Genomic DNA, 15291 nt, shown 5'->3' with positions numbered 1-15291 from the left:
GTTGATCCTTCGTTATTAAGAAAGAGATAGGATTAGATGGCTTATAAATAAGAACAAGTTTTGGTTTTAATCGGAAAGCACAGCCATAAACATCAAAGGAAGCTACTGTTGAAAGCACAGAAAATATATTTTCTATAAATTTATTGATGTTCAATCGCCTAAAAGCTTATGGAGAATAAAAAAAGGAAAGGTATAGGCAAACCATTGAAAAGTTGTCGAAAAATTCATAAAATAAACATCTAACAGGTCGCAGCATTGTACTGGAACGACAGGATCGCGTCTCGATCGTGGGATGCCAACGGATCTACATCAAGGACAAAACGAAAAAGGTTAAGGAACTCTACCGCCGTCAAGCGGTTGGAGTTTCTGGTCCTACAACCAAAAAGACGGAAGCAGCGGACTCTTCCTCCTCACTGGACTTTGAGAAAATTCAGCGAACCCGCGCACAGGTAGATGTCTTATATCGGAAAATCGAACATGAGATAGATAAAATGAAACACTATCGCAATCACATACTCAAACGCAAGGACACTAGGCCCAGATTAGAAAGTACGGAGATGACAAAGGCAAAGGACATGACCTGGGGGCAGAGCTTAAAAGCAAATCAAACTAAAATCAGTCCCCCGGACTCCAACAGATGTCCTATTTCTGCTCAGAAACACAAAGGGCCGAAATGTCGTACTATTGCAGTCAAGAATTCACCAGAACTGGAAATGAAAACCTTAGAAGTCGACAAAAGAGCCAGTGGAGGATGTTGTTATTGCTTTAGAACCTGCTATCAGAACTATCCTAATATGTACCAAAATAACTGTGGAAATTGTTATTGCGCCTGTAATGGCTCCTGCAATTGCAACATGGCAGGATGTTGTCAACAGTTCAACCCTTGCAGTGGCATCGACGGAGATATATCACCTATTCAGGGTACGCCATTTGATTTTCCCTATAGTATTTGTCCGCGTCAAACAAACAGAAGAATGGTGACCGATCTAAATACCGATGATATTTGTCGGCATCGGTGTTCCAATATGACTGAGCGTGGTTTATCACCAAAGTGTCAAAAGGAGAGCTCGAATCGATCCAGATTTTGCGATAAGAAAAATCTAGCTAGGAATGAGAAATCAAATAAAAAATTGGAATGTAAGGCAAAGGAGGAAACTACACCCATTAAGCCTGAAAAGATTCCTGTAAAGTTACCAAAAGTCAAAAAAGAGCAGACGTCTTTAGTGGATCGTCACAAAACTAAAATAAAAACTGAAAATTTGATAGCAAGTGATTTTGTTTCATCAAAAGATATAAAAAATGAGGCAGATCCATCCATGCTTTGTAGCGAAGAGCAAGCGGATGAAAAGAAGACCCGCATGTACGAAGATTATTTGAATCTATATAAGAAGGAGAATTGTATTAGTGATCTTGAAGGGCCTCTGGGGTCAAATCCGACATACACAAGGATGCCATGTGAAAAGGATATTAAGAGGGAAATAGATGGAAAACCTACTATAAAACCTGTTGATTCAGCTCCTTGCTCTGATTCAGACAGGATTAAGGATCTGCCAATGTGCAACTCAGATGAAATTTCTGACGAAGATCATTGCTTTTGCGATAATAATCTTGAGGCTCAAGGACTTACTGATGAATGTCTCTACTATGAAAACGCTCTTCATTACAAACCGATAAGTAGTCCTCATCAATGTTATGAAGAGAAAAGTCCAGACGATGACAATTGTATAAGTGAAGACGGGGATTACAGCTTTCATCTTAAGCAGCGAGAAAATAGAAGATATTGCGACGATTTCAGACCTTTGGCTTCTTGGAACTATACCAATCCAACGGCAAGTCGCATGCATTCCCCGCAATCCTTGAGATCAATGGATAAAGGTAGTAAGTTGGTAAAGCAGGAAATCAAGCGAGAGTACTCCAAGGAACAGGACTTTGCGAAAACGATTCCAAATGGCGATAGGCAAGTAAGAACGAAGGATCCGCAATATCAAAAGGCTTCCTCAGTTAGGCAGGTCCTAAGGGAAGCCAGGAACACACAGACGGAGAATCTTTGTCGGGAAGAGAGACCTACTCAAACGGATACGCGACCTATGATAGAAAAGGCTGCTCAAGTTTGCCTGGGGCAGGAACATTACAGAGAACGTGTGGATTCACCTTTACCAACTCCAACCCGAATAATAAATTCTCCTTCGATATTTTCATCCCATGTATCCAGTGCAGAAACTATAATTAAAAATGAACATTACGATAATGTTTCCCCGGCTAGTGAAAAACCTCGTTATAACTCACCAAATTCTCCTAGCTTCCAATCTTCAAGGAATATGCAACAAATGAAGGCGCCTTCTCTTAAGAAATTCGAGCAACAGGATAATGATGCAAGTCACAGATCCGGTTATGGCCATGTCTATGAAAAGAGTGAACACGAAGCTTTAGATTGTGATCAATATTATCCCAAACAGCCATCGTATAGACCGCCAAAGGATGTTTCCTACACACAGCGTATTCCACGAGACCTTCAAAGCACCCAAGTTAGCCAGCACAGTCCTAGGTCACAAAGCCAATCTCATAGTCCAACTAGATCTATGAAAACATACGATAGTAAGACATCGCCAAGTAGAAACTATCCCGTTAAAGATCATTCATTTTGTTCCCAATTTTACCCGGATTCCGGGCAATATGATCATAATCAACGATCTGTTAGTCAGGAATCTTACAATACTCGGCGGAGAAATCACAAACATAGTAAGGATGGTCATTTCGAGGATGACAGTGATGACTGTAGTATGGATTTCCCTACAGACTACGGAAGTTGTGTTGATAAAATTTCGTCAAGATATGTAGAGACTCGGCCTGAATGCGACCGATATGAAAAGGAGCTGGCGAATAATCATCACCGGACTTACAATCAGCGTTCATCAAGGTCGTGCATTTCTTCCCCAAGACATTATCACCCTATTGAAGATGAAGACGTTCCAGTTTTGAAGACCGTCTGTGAAAAGCGCACACGAACAGTTACTTTCGAAGACGATTGTGGGGAACTAACCGAGGAGCAACATGTAAAGGAAAATTGTCAGAGTCTTATCGATTGGGATCGAGCCGTCAAATATCATATGGTGGACAACGAAGAGGCGACCGATAATACTAGTAGTAAGTATTTAATAATATTTTTAAAATTTCATTCAAAAAGTTATATATTATATATAATTAATACATATTCTCTTTCCAGGATCTAGTAGCTCCGGGAATAACACTTGCATCGAGTCCACCTGTTATGATGACTTCGATAGTTGTGATGAGGCACAGCCCCTGGCCGATCATAATCGGATGCCTCCGTTCAATGCTTGTCCCTGTATGTACCAGACTTATATCACCCTGGCCGAAATGTGCCAAAAAAAAGGTGGCTTCATTTGTTAGGAGTCATTGACCTGAGAGATTCGCGCCGGGCGTTACAACAAATTTTTTATTTCGTTTTTACAATCTTTAATATATTTTTACAATTTCGAGATCTCCCAGCCGAACATTAAATTTGAGTTAACACACTAAAACAAGTAAATGGTTTTCTTTAAATACATAATTACAGCGTCGTTGATGGCACTCGAGGACTGACTTCACGTGTTCTAGCTTGATTATAACGATGCTCGGTGAGATTCCGACGCAGATCACGAGCCTGTTGTTCGTATTCATTGGCCAAGTTCTCCTGGTGCCTACAGCGAGCACGCTCCTCCTGCAATAGGCTCTGTTTGAGGAGAATAAAAAAGGTTTAGTGTTACTCATAGTGGTCGTACTTTAATACAAATTATTGTGTAACTTTGACTCAATTAGTAATTGGTTTTCCCATGAAAACAAAAGCTGGTTACCCTTCATAAGCAATGCTTACCAAAGTTTGTTCGAGCTGACGTTGCAGTCGGTCCATTTCGTTTTTGGCCCTAATATCATCGTCATCCTGACGCTGCTGATCGTTGTGCAATCTTCCCAACATCAGATCAGTGGTTTCGGTGGTGACCTGATTCAGAGCCAAGCTCTGCTGCAACTCTTCGCGTAGTTTTTCGCATTGTTTTTCAAGCTGGAAAATAATATTAAATTTGTATTATCAAGTAAATAGACACAATAGATTCAAGCTACTCACAAGCACTTTCGTATTTTTAACGGCTAGTTAGTTAGTGTATTGTTAGAAAGCGAAGTAGACTACAGCGAAGAGATAGATCTAGCTAGGATAGAGATACTGATACTGATCAGGATCAGAGCTAAAGCTCACCTTTTTACGCATTTCGTTGACCTCATTCAGCTCCGCATTGAGCTTGCCCTTTTCCACATCCAGTTTATCACACAGCTCCTTACGAGCCTCAAGATCCACTTTCTGGACACGGATATCATCACGGGCACTTTCCAGTTCCCGTTCCAGACATCTCATCGAGGCTCTGGCGGCAGTCAATTGGACTTCCATGTCATCAAGTGCACACTGGCGACACTGTAGATCATCCCTCAGGCTGCGCACCTCGCACTCCAGTTCACAGATCTGCCGCCTGCGTTAAGAACAATAATAAATTGGACAAAATTAAATACTGTTACTAAGCTAAATTTGATTTAATCTAATCTCACCTGAACTCGATGGCCTCGCACTCCAGACTTTGGTTATTCCCCTCTAGCGTTGCTTGGTCTTGGGTTAGACACTGATAGTGATCCAGCATTTCGTCACGCTCCTTTTCCTTTAATTTAGAGGACACCTGTATGCCGACTCCAGTACTTGGACTTAACATCTAATCTTAGAAATAAACTTACCTTCTGTGTTAGCAGATCCTCAGCCTTCTTTACCTCCTGGACGTACTTATGCAGCTGCTGTTTCATATTAATCACCTGCTTTTCAGAGTCGGCCAGCTTGTTCTGCAACGTCCTGGCCTCTACTTGGGCATCACTCAATTTGTCCATCATCCGGCTGTGGGGCAACAAAATGATATGAGTACATTGGTAAATTATAATAAATAGAGAAAAAATCGCTAATGATCAGGGGGGAAAAAAAGATTTGCCCCAGCGCGGAAGCAGTTCTATGATATCTTCAACACGCTAATGACTTTTTTGCTTACCGATTCTCTGCAATTGCCTCATCGCGGCTGGCTTTGAGTGCCACAATCTGCTGCCGCAGCGTTTTACTTTCCGTCGAGGTCTCTGTCAGTTCTGAATCGCGTTGCCGGTTCCTGTTGGCCAGTTTTCTGGAAGGGAATGAAGGGAAATCAATTGGAATCAATGCTAAGGCGTAGAGCAATCAATGCCACTGCCTGCTAGAACCTGACCCTCTTACGATGGCCATAAAGAGGGGGTCAGTTGACAGAGACACTGAAGAAAAAGTTGTCTAAAGGCAAACAAGAATTTCTAGAAAAAAAAGAAGAAGCTATTAAATATAAAACTAAGTTAAAAATTAAATTAAATTAAATTATATAAAATTATGTTCAAGATCATATCTATCTTAAATATTCATAATTCAAGATTAAAACAATTTGAAATCAAGATCAAGATGAATTGCAGTGCATAAGTGGATGGGAGTATCTAGCATTAACTACCGATGCCAGGCACGTAGCCACATACATCCGCACTTGGCCAGAAGCTCAAGAACACACGGCAGTCAACAGAGGCAGTCAAAGTCGCCGTTGGCGTCGCCATCGCCATCGCCATAGCCGTATCCATCGTTGTCCGTCAGTCAGTCATTAAGGCTAAACAAAGTTCAAATACCCGTCACTGCCGCTGACGCAGAGCTAAGATGGCTAAGAGAGTGGCTGAGTAGACTGATACTCAGACAACCACTGACATTTCGTTGTTACCTTTTTGGCCAAACACATTTGGTTAACACATTTACACAAAACTGGGCTCTGTGTCTCACCTTTGGAAAGAGCGGATGTCAGCCAGGCAAGAGCATGGCTCAGAGACATGGCTCAGACGTTTGTTACCTGCCCAAGCGAACGGTTCGCCGCGATCGCTTGGCTTCGTTGATATTTGTTGGCGGTCAGTCTTGTCGGTTCTGTCCTAGGGAATCGTCTCAATTTAAAAGTGTTGCGAATATCTGTGTTTTTGTTATTGTGCGTGATTGCTGAAACCAAATCAAAACAAATTGAGCCCTCTCGACACAGACAACCTGTTTTTGGTCATTATAACAACCAACTTGCAAAAGGTGCGATCGCAAATGAGGGGCGGGATAATCCCAAGAAAGCCAGAATAAATACAATGTGAAAGAAAAAACCAAGAAAATTTGCTCGAATTTAGTTCTGGGTAGACCCATTGTTAGAAGATACAGTCAGGGTTTTTACCTGTTTTAGTGATGAGTGATGGTTTAATATTAAAAATATCATAAAAAAACCCAACCTAAGAATAGGAAGATGGATGCAATGTATACTTCTTCCTGATTCTTACCACAAATGGCTATATATTTCACATCATATCGGACAAATTTATAACTCAAACCCAAAGAATTTGTTTAATTACAGATTTTGATTTTGAAATTGGAAAAGTTATTAAATTGCTTGCAATTATCAAGCTTAGTTAATAGCAGGCAACTCTTAAACAAGGAAATTATAAAGTATAGCTAATAATTTATCAATAAAATGGATCTGCACTGGTTTTTATTAAATCAACGGAATCACCAAACTTGTTTAGGTCTTCATAATAACGTAATAGATATAGATACTTTACAACTTATACCTCTTTACTCTCCAATAAACGTTTTTCAATAGCATTTATAGCCTAGCCTATGACTTTAAGCCTTTAAAGTTTAATAACCTGAATGAAGATTGTAAATCAACACAAAAATTCGTAATAAAAAGTGGAGACAGCAACAAAATGAGCGGCTGTAAACTCACAATAAATGAAATATCACAATAAAATATAATTTGAATTTAACCAATAGGCCCAACAATAGAAGCAAAACCGGAATAAAAATAAAGCAATAAAAACCTAAAGTAAGGCAAAAACGTGAAAAAAAACTAAAAAGTGTGAAAAAAAAGAAAAGGTACAAATTTTTACCGACATTTAGGTTTATAATTGATAAGGGTTTCACATGCAATTTTGAACTCATTTATTAAATTAATTAGGTTTATAACACCTAACGAAATAAATCAAGTTTATGAGCCAACAAAAAGTGGGCAAACGCTTACGTGAATTGAAAAAGTAAATGGAGCATGACAGTTCCAGGAAAGCTAAGAAAGTTCCCATTAAAACATGAAAACAAAACCAACTTTGTAGGGAGGTTGTGCCTATAAATCTAAAGAATACCAAGAAAATCAGAATAGTAAAATTAAATTTAAACCCCAGTTCAAGTGTAATTATTAAAATCCCAAGAAAAAGGGTTTTAGCTGAAGAAATCAACTCAACAACCTCATAAGCCAGTCAAAGATATAAACTAGAGCAACGAATGTAAAAGGTAAAAACCAACCAGAGCGGCTTAATTGATTTATATAAAAGTGATCAAATTAAATCCAGTTTTGTGTGTTAACACAGAAAGAGCTTACGAAAGGTGCAAAATCGTGTGAAGAAAATGAAGTAAATGGGCCGGAGAATCCCCTAAAAGCCAGAATCAAACGCTGACGTAGACCCCGACGACCGGCTTGATGTAAGCCGCAGTACAAAAAAAAAAACCAGTTGCAGCAGCAGCGGCGGTTAGCAGAGCGGTCTAAGTACGGTCCAAGCCACAAATCACGCAACTTATACCGCCCAAGAGTGTGGCACCTTTCGTGTCCAGCGGCAGCGTGTGATCGCTTCGCTGGCTGTTGCCATCGTGTTGCTGCCACATGTTTCATCATCTCCATGCTGCTGCTGCTGCTGCTGCCGGTTGCATAACCCCGCCTTTGATTATGACCAGCAGCTGAAAGAGCAGAAGATTTCTGACCACCGGTCGGCGGCTGAGGCGAAAAGAAGTCAAGATAAATGGGTATTTGGGTCATGGTTAACCGCGCGCGAACCGTTTACTGGTTTTCAGTGTTTTGGTTTGGTTTTCGGGTTTTTGGCCGTTTTTTTTTTGCGGTGCTATCCGGCCAACATGATAATCAGTTGCCCCAAAGGGTTGGCTAATTCGAATTGGACCCGCTCTAAAGCCCTCCGCTGCAGCTGGTGAATTGATTTTTTAACAGCAGCCGCGATAATGGAAAAGTCATCCATCATCTGGTTTAATGAGAGCTTCCACCCACGAAATCATAATTATTTTCCATCTTCTCTACCTCGAAATTAATTTAATTTAATGACCAAGTTTGGGAATGTTTTATCTGTTAATACACAACGCCGCCAATGCTTCATTTGAAAAGTAAACAAAACGAATTAAATGACCCTGAAAAGTGCCATATCTAATTGATTATACAAATCGGTTAATAATGAGCCCACAAAGTACAAACAATATTATCTTTTCTTGTTAACAATTTGTTAGGTTTACACAAAGCAGCTTTTGATTTCTCTTTGATTATTGGAATATAAATATAAATATTAACTAAAAGAAGCTAAAAATGTTCTAAAGATACAACCAATTTTATCTCTAGTTTATTGTTAAACAAAAACTAAGATCAATTTCTCATTTTAATAGCTAAATATTCAAGGAATCTTCACTGTAATCAATCATTTTTGATTTCAGACCCAATATGAGACGTCGCAAAGTGCTCATCTGCTGGGCTGCTCTGCAGGCGGGCAGCTCCATTCTCACCTCCCTGCTTCTACTACTGACCACTGGCCAAAATTCACAGCAGGTGGCAGCTGGCATTGTGCCACCTCCATGGAGTGATCCCGCTAAAAATCCATGCGCCACCATGTCAGGTGGCTGGCAACTTTTATACTGGGCCCCTCTGAAGAAGTGCTTTAAGATCTTTACCCTTGGCTATCCATGTCCAGAAACTATGGAACTTAGTCCCACAGCTGTGAGCGCCAAACGGAAAGATCTTCCAGCAGCTGAGTGCCGTTGTCCACCAGGAACTGCACTTAGTCCGCTGACCAATAATGTCTGCTATAAGCTATACGAACGGGGACCCTGCCAAGCCGAGGAGTACTTTCAACCCATGCCGGATCAGATCAAGAGGTGAGTTTAAGTTTGGTTTTTGACCCTGTTTTGTTCTCATTTTCACTTCTTAAAAGTTTATGGGTAGTAAAGTTAAAAACAACTTTTGATTTCAACTGCGAAATACGGGTTTTAACATTTCTCATACTTTTAGAGAAAGTTCTAGTGCACTTATCCAATAATGAAAGCAAAATCTGGTTTTTATAATAATAACGAAAGTCAATTGAAAACTTCTCAAGAACATACACCTACGTACTCATGCCTGCTGACATAACTTATTCTAGATCTGGTTTTACTTTCACAATCTTGATTTTTTATAAACTGTTGAATGCAGTTTGATTCTTTCTGCACTTATAAAAAGTATTTTTATAGATTTTATATTACATTGTGAAAGAGTTTGCCTAAAAAGATGAATACCACACAGAGTAAATGGTATCGATTTAGCTTCACATTTATTAGTTTGATTACATTAATGAGTATCTTTCAAAAGTTAATTCTCTAAATTATCAAAACTCCACTGAACGTAATTTGAAATGTAACCATCTTCTGATTAATTTTACCACTTCATTTGGAGAATGATTTTGATTATATTGTTTAGTTAAGAACTTGCTAAGTAAAAAGTAGCCAGCCAATAAACACAAAAGCCATATAGAGAAAGAACTTCGACATGGTTTCTTCGTTCTGGAACTGAGCTATGTTGCGATTAGGAACAACATTTCTGGGCTCACCCAAGTTCAGAGTTGATGATATGAAACCAAAGGGAGCTCCGATTCCAAAGGTCATGTGAAAGCCACGATGAAGTCGAAAGATAGGATGCACATCCGCATCCGGTTCTGTGCGATGTCCAGTGGGACGCGGTGGTGTTATATCCCTTGGATCCTCTTGACGTGTATTATTTCGTCCGTACACTGGAATGACTTTATCCCTATCCACGGAAGATTTACAAACGGGACACAGTTTTGGATTGGGCCGAGTAATCAGCCACCGATGCAGACATGGCCAGCAAAACAAATGACCACACATGCTGACCACTGCATTTTGAGCTGTATCCAGGCAAATGTTGCAATCGTATAGTGAGCCATCTATAGAGGCATCTATGTCCTTACTCTTGGAGCTGGACCCAGTTTCTGTTCCCGTTTCCGGTTTAAGATCCGAAATGTCACGATTATCGCCCATTGAAGAATGAGGGGTGTTAACTCCAGCTGATTCTGCTGCTGATTCTGTTGGCATTACTGTCCCGAGTTGACCTATTCCTTTTGAGAAAAACTCGTCCGACATAGTTTCTGTTTTGTGTCTACTCCAGGCAATTTTGACATAGCCTACTTTTCTTCTAATTTAGGTTTCTCATCTTGATCATAACCAAGACTTGCAACTTGCTTTTGAAGATTGTTTAGGATTGTAAAATATTTCATGAGTAATCCTTTTTCAGATCTGGCAACCGTTGGGGAACCTGCAAGAGGCCACTACATTGTCCGGAGGACATGATCTTCTGGCCGAAGGACAACAAGTGCTATGCGAAGCACGCCAAGGGTCCTTGCAGTCGTGGCAAACTCTTAGTTCGCAATGAGGACGGTTTGGCCGAGTGCCGTTGCGAGGATGAGGGTGAATTGTCTTCGTTTTATTATCCGGCAGAGGAGTCCTGCTATGAACACTATACCAAAGGACCCTGCTCGACGCCGGGTCACATCTTCTTGCCCGGCGGTCGATGCGACTGCCAGCGGCACTTGCCGCACTATCATGCTCCGCACCAAATGTGCTACGAGCTGGGTAGGATTGGGTTATTGAAACTGTATATCTTTCTCTAGTATAATGATCGCCTGTTTTCTAGATACTCCCGGTCCCTGTCCACCGGGACACATCTTTCGCATACCCGACGATGTCCAGGAGACAACTGACAGCACTCTTCAGCTTTTGCCTCGAGCACAGTGCCAGTGCAAAGAGGGCTATGTACCCTGGAGCGATGGCCTCTGCTATAGGCTTTACACCAGGGGTCCTTGTGGCTCCAACGAATTCCTGGTCAACGGGACCAGTTGTGTGCGCAACTTCTGCGGCAAGAATCGTCTGTACTTCCCAGCGGAGGATTCCTGCTACAGGATTGGATCTCAAGGCCCCTGTGCCCTGCATCAAGTGGTGATCTTTGACTTCACCGCCAGGCCATCCATCGATGGCATCTCCTACAATGGAATGTGTGGTTGTTCCGGTGTCCTCACCAACCTGGATCAACAGTGCTCCGGAGAGGGAACGGATAAGGAGCAGAATATATGTGAATCCACACCCGGAATGGTGGAGATCAATGGGCAGTGCCACAAATTGTATAGCCGAGGACCTTGTGGTGCGGGTCAATGGTTGGAACCACTGAAATCGCAAACTACAAATGGCACCACAATTTTGGCTCATGCCAGCAGGGCGAAGTGTGTATGCCGACCGGGTTATACGCCCTCGGAGACGGCGGATCAACGCGGCATGAGCAACTGCAGCGCTCCGAGTGTCAGTCTGGCGAGGTATTTAACCAACGAGCGAATCAACTCAAAGTTCCTCAATGATCTGCACTTTGGTGGGGCCACCTAAAATCCCCCAAATCTTCAAGCTATTCTCTGTCTGGTTGTGAAGACTCCTATTCCTCTTCCGCATGCCTAATCACCTACCTAACTTTATATATTCTCACCTATTTCTTTGTGTTTTTGTGTTGCATGCTGAGTGTTATTCGATCGATACGATCACTTGTTATTCAATTAACCATTTTGTTCTCTTTTAGGTGGTTTTTAGAAATATTCGGTTAACGTGTTCTATAGGAAGAGATTGTGCCATGAATGTATTACATCGACTTATGTACGAGTTGTATTTAAGAGAACTCCCGATAAGGCAAATAAAACATTGTGAAAAATGAAATATTTAAGAAAATTTTAAAATTAAATAATAAATTGATTCGTTTTTATAGGGCAACGAAGTGGTAAGTTACGTTAAATGGAAATTTTAACTTCATAATACTGAGAAAATCGATTAAGGCTTACACCCGATCAAGAAGCTTAAAAGCTTCAATTAGCCTATAATACCAATTCCAAACTCACCGCACTTGATCCTCCAGGTCCTTGACACTGTGCTCCAATGCGTTGCGCTTTTCCTTGCAATCCTTAAGCTCGTATTCAAGTTTATAAACCCGCTCTGTTTTGCTATCCAATTGGTGCTAAGGAATTAGTTTAATAAGTATTACAAAAAAAATGTAGAAAAATAGATTCAGTCGAACAGCTACCAGTAATGTATCCTTCTCATGTTCCAATGATATATAGGTCTGCCGCAAAGCTCCGATATCCGTGCGAAGTTGGGTAACCTCGTTGCGATTGGATTCTCTACTGGAGTCCAAGGTGCTTGCTCTCACATCCGCAGACTGTCGTTGGCGTTCAGCCATCAAAAGTTTAGTCTGATAATCCGCAATGATGCGTTCATTTTGATCGTTTAGCATGCTGTCCATAAAATTATATAAAAATAAGATAGCTAGAACCAATATCTCAATCTTACTTACGTTATTTGACCATTTTCCGTCTTCAGCTGATCGATTTCAGCTTGCATTGAGGACAGACGCTGCCTCATCTGAACCAAATCTTCCTTGAGCAGTACCAAATTCGTTTCCGTTGGCACACGAGCTGAGTTAAGATCCCGATTATCTCGCTCCATTTGCCGCAGGCGATCGTTAAGTTCTTCGTTACGCACACGAAGACCCTGAAGCTCTTCGGCATGAAGTTGAACGGTGCACAGTTGCTTCTCCCTCAAGGTATCACGCTCGCAGCGTACACGTTCCAGCTCGGACCTGGCACAGTCCCGTTCACGCTCGACCCTTGTAATGGCGGCTTGGACGCAGTCACTTCGGTTGCTAATGGCAGTGGAGGTACTCGAGGAAGCTGTTGCCGGTGGCAGTGTCTCATACTGAACGCTCTTCTGCGGGGAAAACTGGAGCTTCCCACCAGGGAACAATTCAGATCGCAGTGCCTTTAATTCCTCATCCTTGGATTTGATTTGTGCCTGCAAGAAGGCGATTTCCGATTCAGAACCTGTTTTGCCCAACAGACGCAAATACTCCTTCTGAAAGAAGTCTCTCTCTGATGATAGGCGTATCTTCTCTTCATCCAGGGTGACGGTGGTATGTTGGTTCTGATCCTTGAGCTCCTTTTGCAGTTCTAAGATCTTGGCCTGCATTTTCTGTAATTTTTTCTTGTGCTTTTCATTTGTAGACTCCAGTTCCTCTTCGCGACGGGTTAAAACATTCAAGCGTTCATTAAGATTGTGCTTATCACTTTGGTTGGATGCAAAACCACCGGCAAGTCTGTAATCTTTGCCCTTCTTCCTAAGTTCCAATTGCAGATGTCTAAGCTCTAACTCCTTGGCATCAATCTCCGCATTTGCTTGCTGTTCTACCTGCAAAGCAGCTTCCTTTAGCTCTTCCAGTTGAGTTTGAAGTTTCCTTTTGTCTTCTTCACAGTCCAGAGCCCGCTGCATGGCATCGTGCATTTTGTCCTGGAAATCCCGAACCTGCAACATCAAATCGCTCTTTTCGCGCTGTAATAGATCGATGTCTTGGGAGAGGGTGCCCACCTCCTTGTAGCAGCAATCCTTGGCCAAGGCTGCCGGCGGGCGACCTCCTGCTAACATATCATTAAGACGACAAATCTCCCGATTCCTGGCTTCCACTTTACGCTTATAAAACTCCAGCTGTTCTCCGGCTGTCGTCAGATCGTTCTGCAATTTATCAAGCTCCTCTTGGCCACTTGTTTGCGTGACAGTTACACCATCCTTGGTAGTTGTGGTGGTCTTTTGGAATACTCCAGCATTGCATTTGGTGCATTTAAGAACTGAAGTGCTGCTGCCAAGTACAGCTGGCAGTACATTGCCGGAGCGCACTGTAGTTATAAAGGGTTTCTTTGGCTAAAAAGATAGAATAGGAAATAAAAATGAATTGAAAAGATAGTGAAATGTAAGCTGTAAGCTCTAGTATGCACTTTTGACCTACTTTGACGGCTAGTTCCGCTTGAGACTTTTTTGACCATTGTGGATGAAACCATCTGCTTCGTGAGCAAAGCGTCCAGCTGGTTTTGTAATCCATCATTGTGACTCTGTAAGTGCTGCTTGTCCGTTTCCAGATTTCGGATTTTTCGCTCGGACTCTAAAAAGTTTATTAAGTTAACTAAGTTAAATATCAAATTAGAATCGATTTGGACTTACCGCACAGGCGCAGCTCGTAGTCCTCCCTGTCCCCTAGAAACTGCAGATGGAGTTCATTACACTCGGCTAGCAGGCGAGAATTATCGCACTTGTATGGTTCGACACCCAGCTCCCAACAGGTCTTTTCCTGTCAAAACGAAAGCCACAACGAAAGGATTGCTTAGCAACCAATTAAAGCACAACAAATGATATAGGAAGTGAACTTTTAACAAGCCGATCGGAATATATCCTTCCAGTTATTAACAAATATATGATCGAATCAACTAATATTCTTGATTTCTTTATATGGAAATTTCACATAGAAATAATATGATAAGTGATCAAATTTTTAATATTATGATCATATAGACAACCTTTATGAGGTCTATTAGAATGTCATTGCTAGGTACTGGTCAAAATTGAAGTACCCTTCATTGGCAAGAGAATATACAGTGTGTTAAAATTAAACCCCTAATTGTGCACCCACCTCCAGCAACTCGGCCACCTTCTTTTTCGTATCCCTCAGACATTCTGTGGTCTTGATCAGGTCACCAAAAATGGCCTGCAATATGAAAAAAACAAAATGTTATGGTAAAAAATCTAAATAAAGCCAAAGATTTACATTACCTGAACCAGTGGAATGGCCAAAACTGGCAGTGTCTGGGTAAAACCCATGATGTCCAGTTTGCATCGTAGATCCTTAAAGTCACCATCGTTAATATTCATGGAAGAGCACTAATATTCCCTTTAAAACTTTCTAACACGCAATAAAAAAATTGTAATGCGCCAAGAGTCAAACAAATGGAAACAGTGTGACCGTGATGCTATCGCTTAAAAATACCCTTTTTTCTATAAATACAATTTGAAATGGTTGAAGTCTTGGCTAAAACTAAAATTTAAATCAAATTGTAATTTTATTAGTTTATATATTTTTTTGTAGTTAGCGTTATCATTAGTATGATGTATTTTTAAATAGTTATACGCAGTCTTTCAAATAAGCTGTAAGTGTCTTTAAAAATCATGATATATGTTAACTTTATAACGGTATAACGTAATGCAACGTAACAATATACCTTGTTGCT

At 41.1% G+C, this 15291-nt stretch overlaps 4 protein-coding genes across 10 annotated transcripts; 2 read left to right on the top strand and 2 right to left on the bottom strand.

The window, feature by feature from the left end:
• Positions 1 to 28: 28 nt before the first annotated feature.
• LOC108104288 lies at positions 29 to 3500 on the top strand. The gene is made up of 3 exons (XM_017210259.2): positions 29 to 190; positions 247 to 3144; positions 3224 to 3500. Exons 1-3 carry the CDS (start codon positions 169 to 171, stop codon positions 3409 to 3411), a joined length of 3108 nt encoding a protein of 1035 aa, XP_017065748.2. The 5' UTR covers positions 29 to 168; the 3' UTR covers positions 3412 to 3500.
• Positions 3420 to 15006, bottom strand: LOC108104287 (centrosomal protein of 135 kDa). Of its 4 annotated transcripts, none has more exons than XM_041818159.1 (13): positions 14837 to 15006; positions 14697 to 14771; positions 14231 to 14357; positions 14008 to 14171; positions 12537 to 13927; positions 12267 to 12477; positions 12085 to 12200; positions 5079 to 5204; positions 4777 to 4930; positions 4597 to 4721; positions 4253 to 4520; positions 3875 to 4060; positions 3420 to 3733 (listed from the first exon to the last, which is right to left on the bottom strand). In XM_041818159.1, the coding sequence occupies exons 1-13, from the start codon at positions 14933 to 14935 to the stop codon at positions 3572 to 3574; spliced, it is 3204 nt and encodes a 1067-aa protein (XP_041674093.1). In that variant the 5' UTR covers positions 14936 to 15006; the 3' UTR covers positions 3420 to 3571. The 4 variants fall into 4 exon arrangements, 3 of the variants coding, with proteins under 3 accessions (XP_041674093.1, XP_041674094.1, XP_017065747.2); XM_041818160.1 differs by having other exon boundaries at positions 3421 to 3733; positions 4597 to 4703; XM_017210258.2 differs by lacking the exons at positions 14697 to 14771; positions 14837 to 15006 and having other exon boundaries at positions 3423 to 3733; positions 4597 to 4703; positions 12537 to 13933; positions 14019 to 14171; positions 14231 to 14308.
• LOC108104289 lies at positions 5731 to 11905 on the top strand. Of its 4 annotated transcripts, none has more exons than XM_017210261.2 (5): positions 5731 to 6157; positions 6890 to 6991; positions 8600 to 9037; positions 10446 to 10783; positions 10845 to 11905. In XM_017210261.2, the coding sequence occupies exons 3-5, from the start codon at positions 8607 to 8609 to the stop codon at positions 11582 to 11584; spliced, it is 1509 nt and encodes a 502-aa protein (XP_017065750.1). In that variant the 5' UTR covers positions 5731 to 6157; positions 6890 to 6991; positions 8600 to 8606; the 3' UTR covers positions 11585 to 11905. The 4 variants fall into 4 exon arrangements, with proteins under 4 accessions (XP_017065750.1, XP_017065752.1, XP_017065749.1 ...); XM_017210263.2 differs by lacking the exon at positions 6890 to 6991 and having other exon boundaries at positions 5736 to 6157; positions 10845 to 11517; positions 11772 to 11905; XM_017210262.1 differs by having other exon boundaries at positions 5967 to 5991.
• Positions 9452 to 10322, bottom strand: LOC108104290 (E3 ubiquitin-protein ligase RNF185). The gene has a single exon (XM_017210264.2). The coding sequence runs from the start codon at positions 10292 to 10294 to the stop codon at positions 9626 to 9628; it is 669 nt and encodes a 222-aa protein (XP_017065753.1). The 5' UTR covers positions 10295 to 10322; the 3' UTR covers positions 9452 to 9625.
• Positions 15007 to 15291: the final 285 nt, after the last annotated feature.

Source organism: Drosophila eugracilis, unplaced genomic scaffold, assembly GCF_018153835.1.
Source record: "Drosophila eugracilis isolate 14026-0451.02 unplaced genomic scaffold, ASM1815383v1 contig_2154, whole genome shotgun sequence".
NCBI lineage: Eukaryota > Metazoa > Arthropoda > Insecta > Diptera > Drosophilidae > Drosophila > Drosophila eugracilis.
This window is presented reverse-complemented; position numbering and strand designations above follow the sequence as displayed.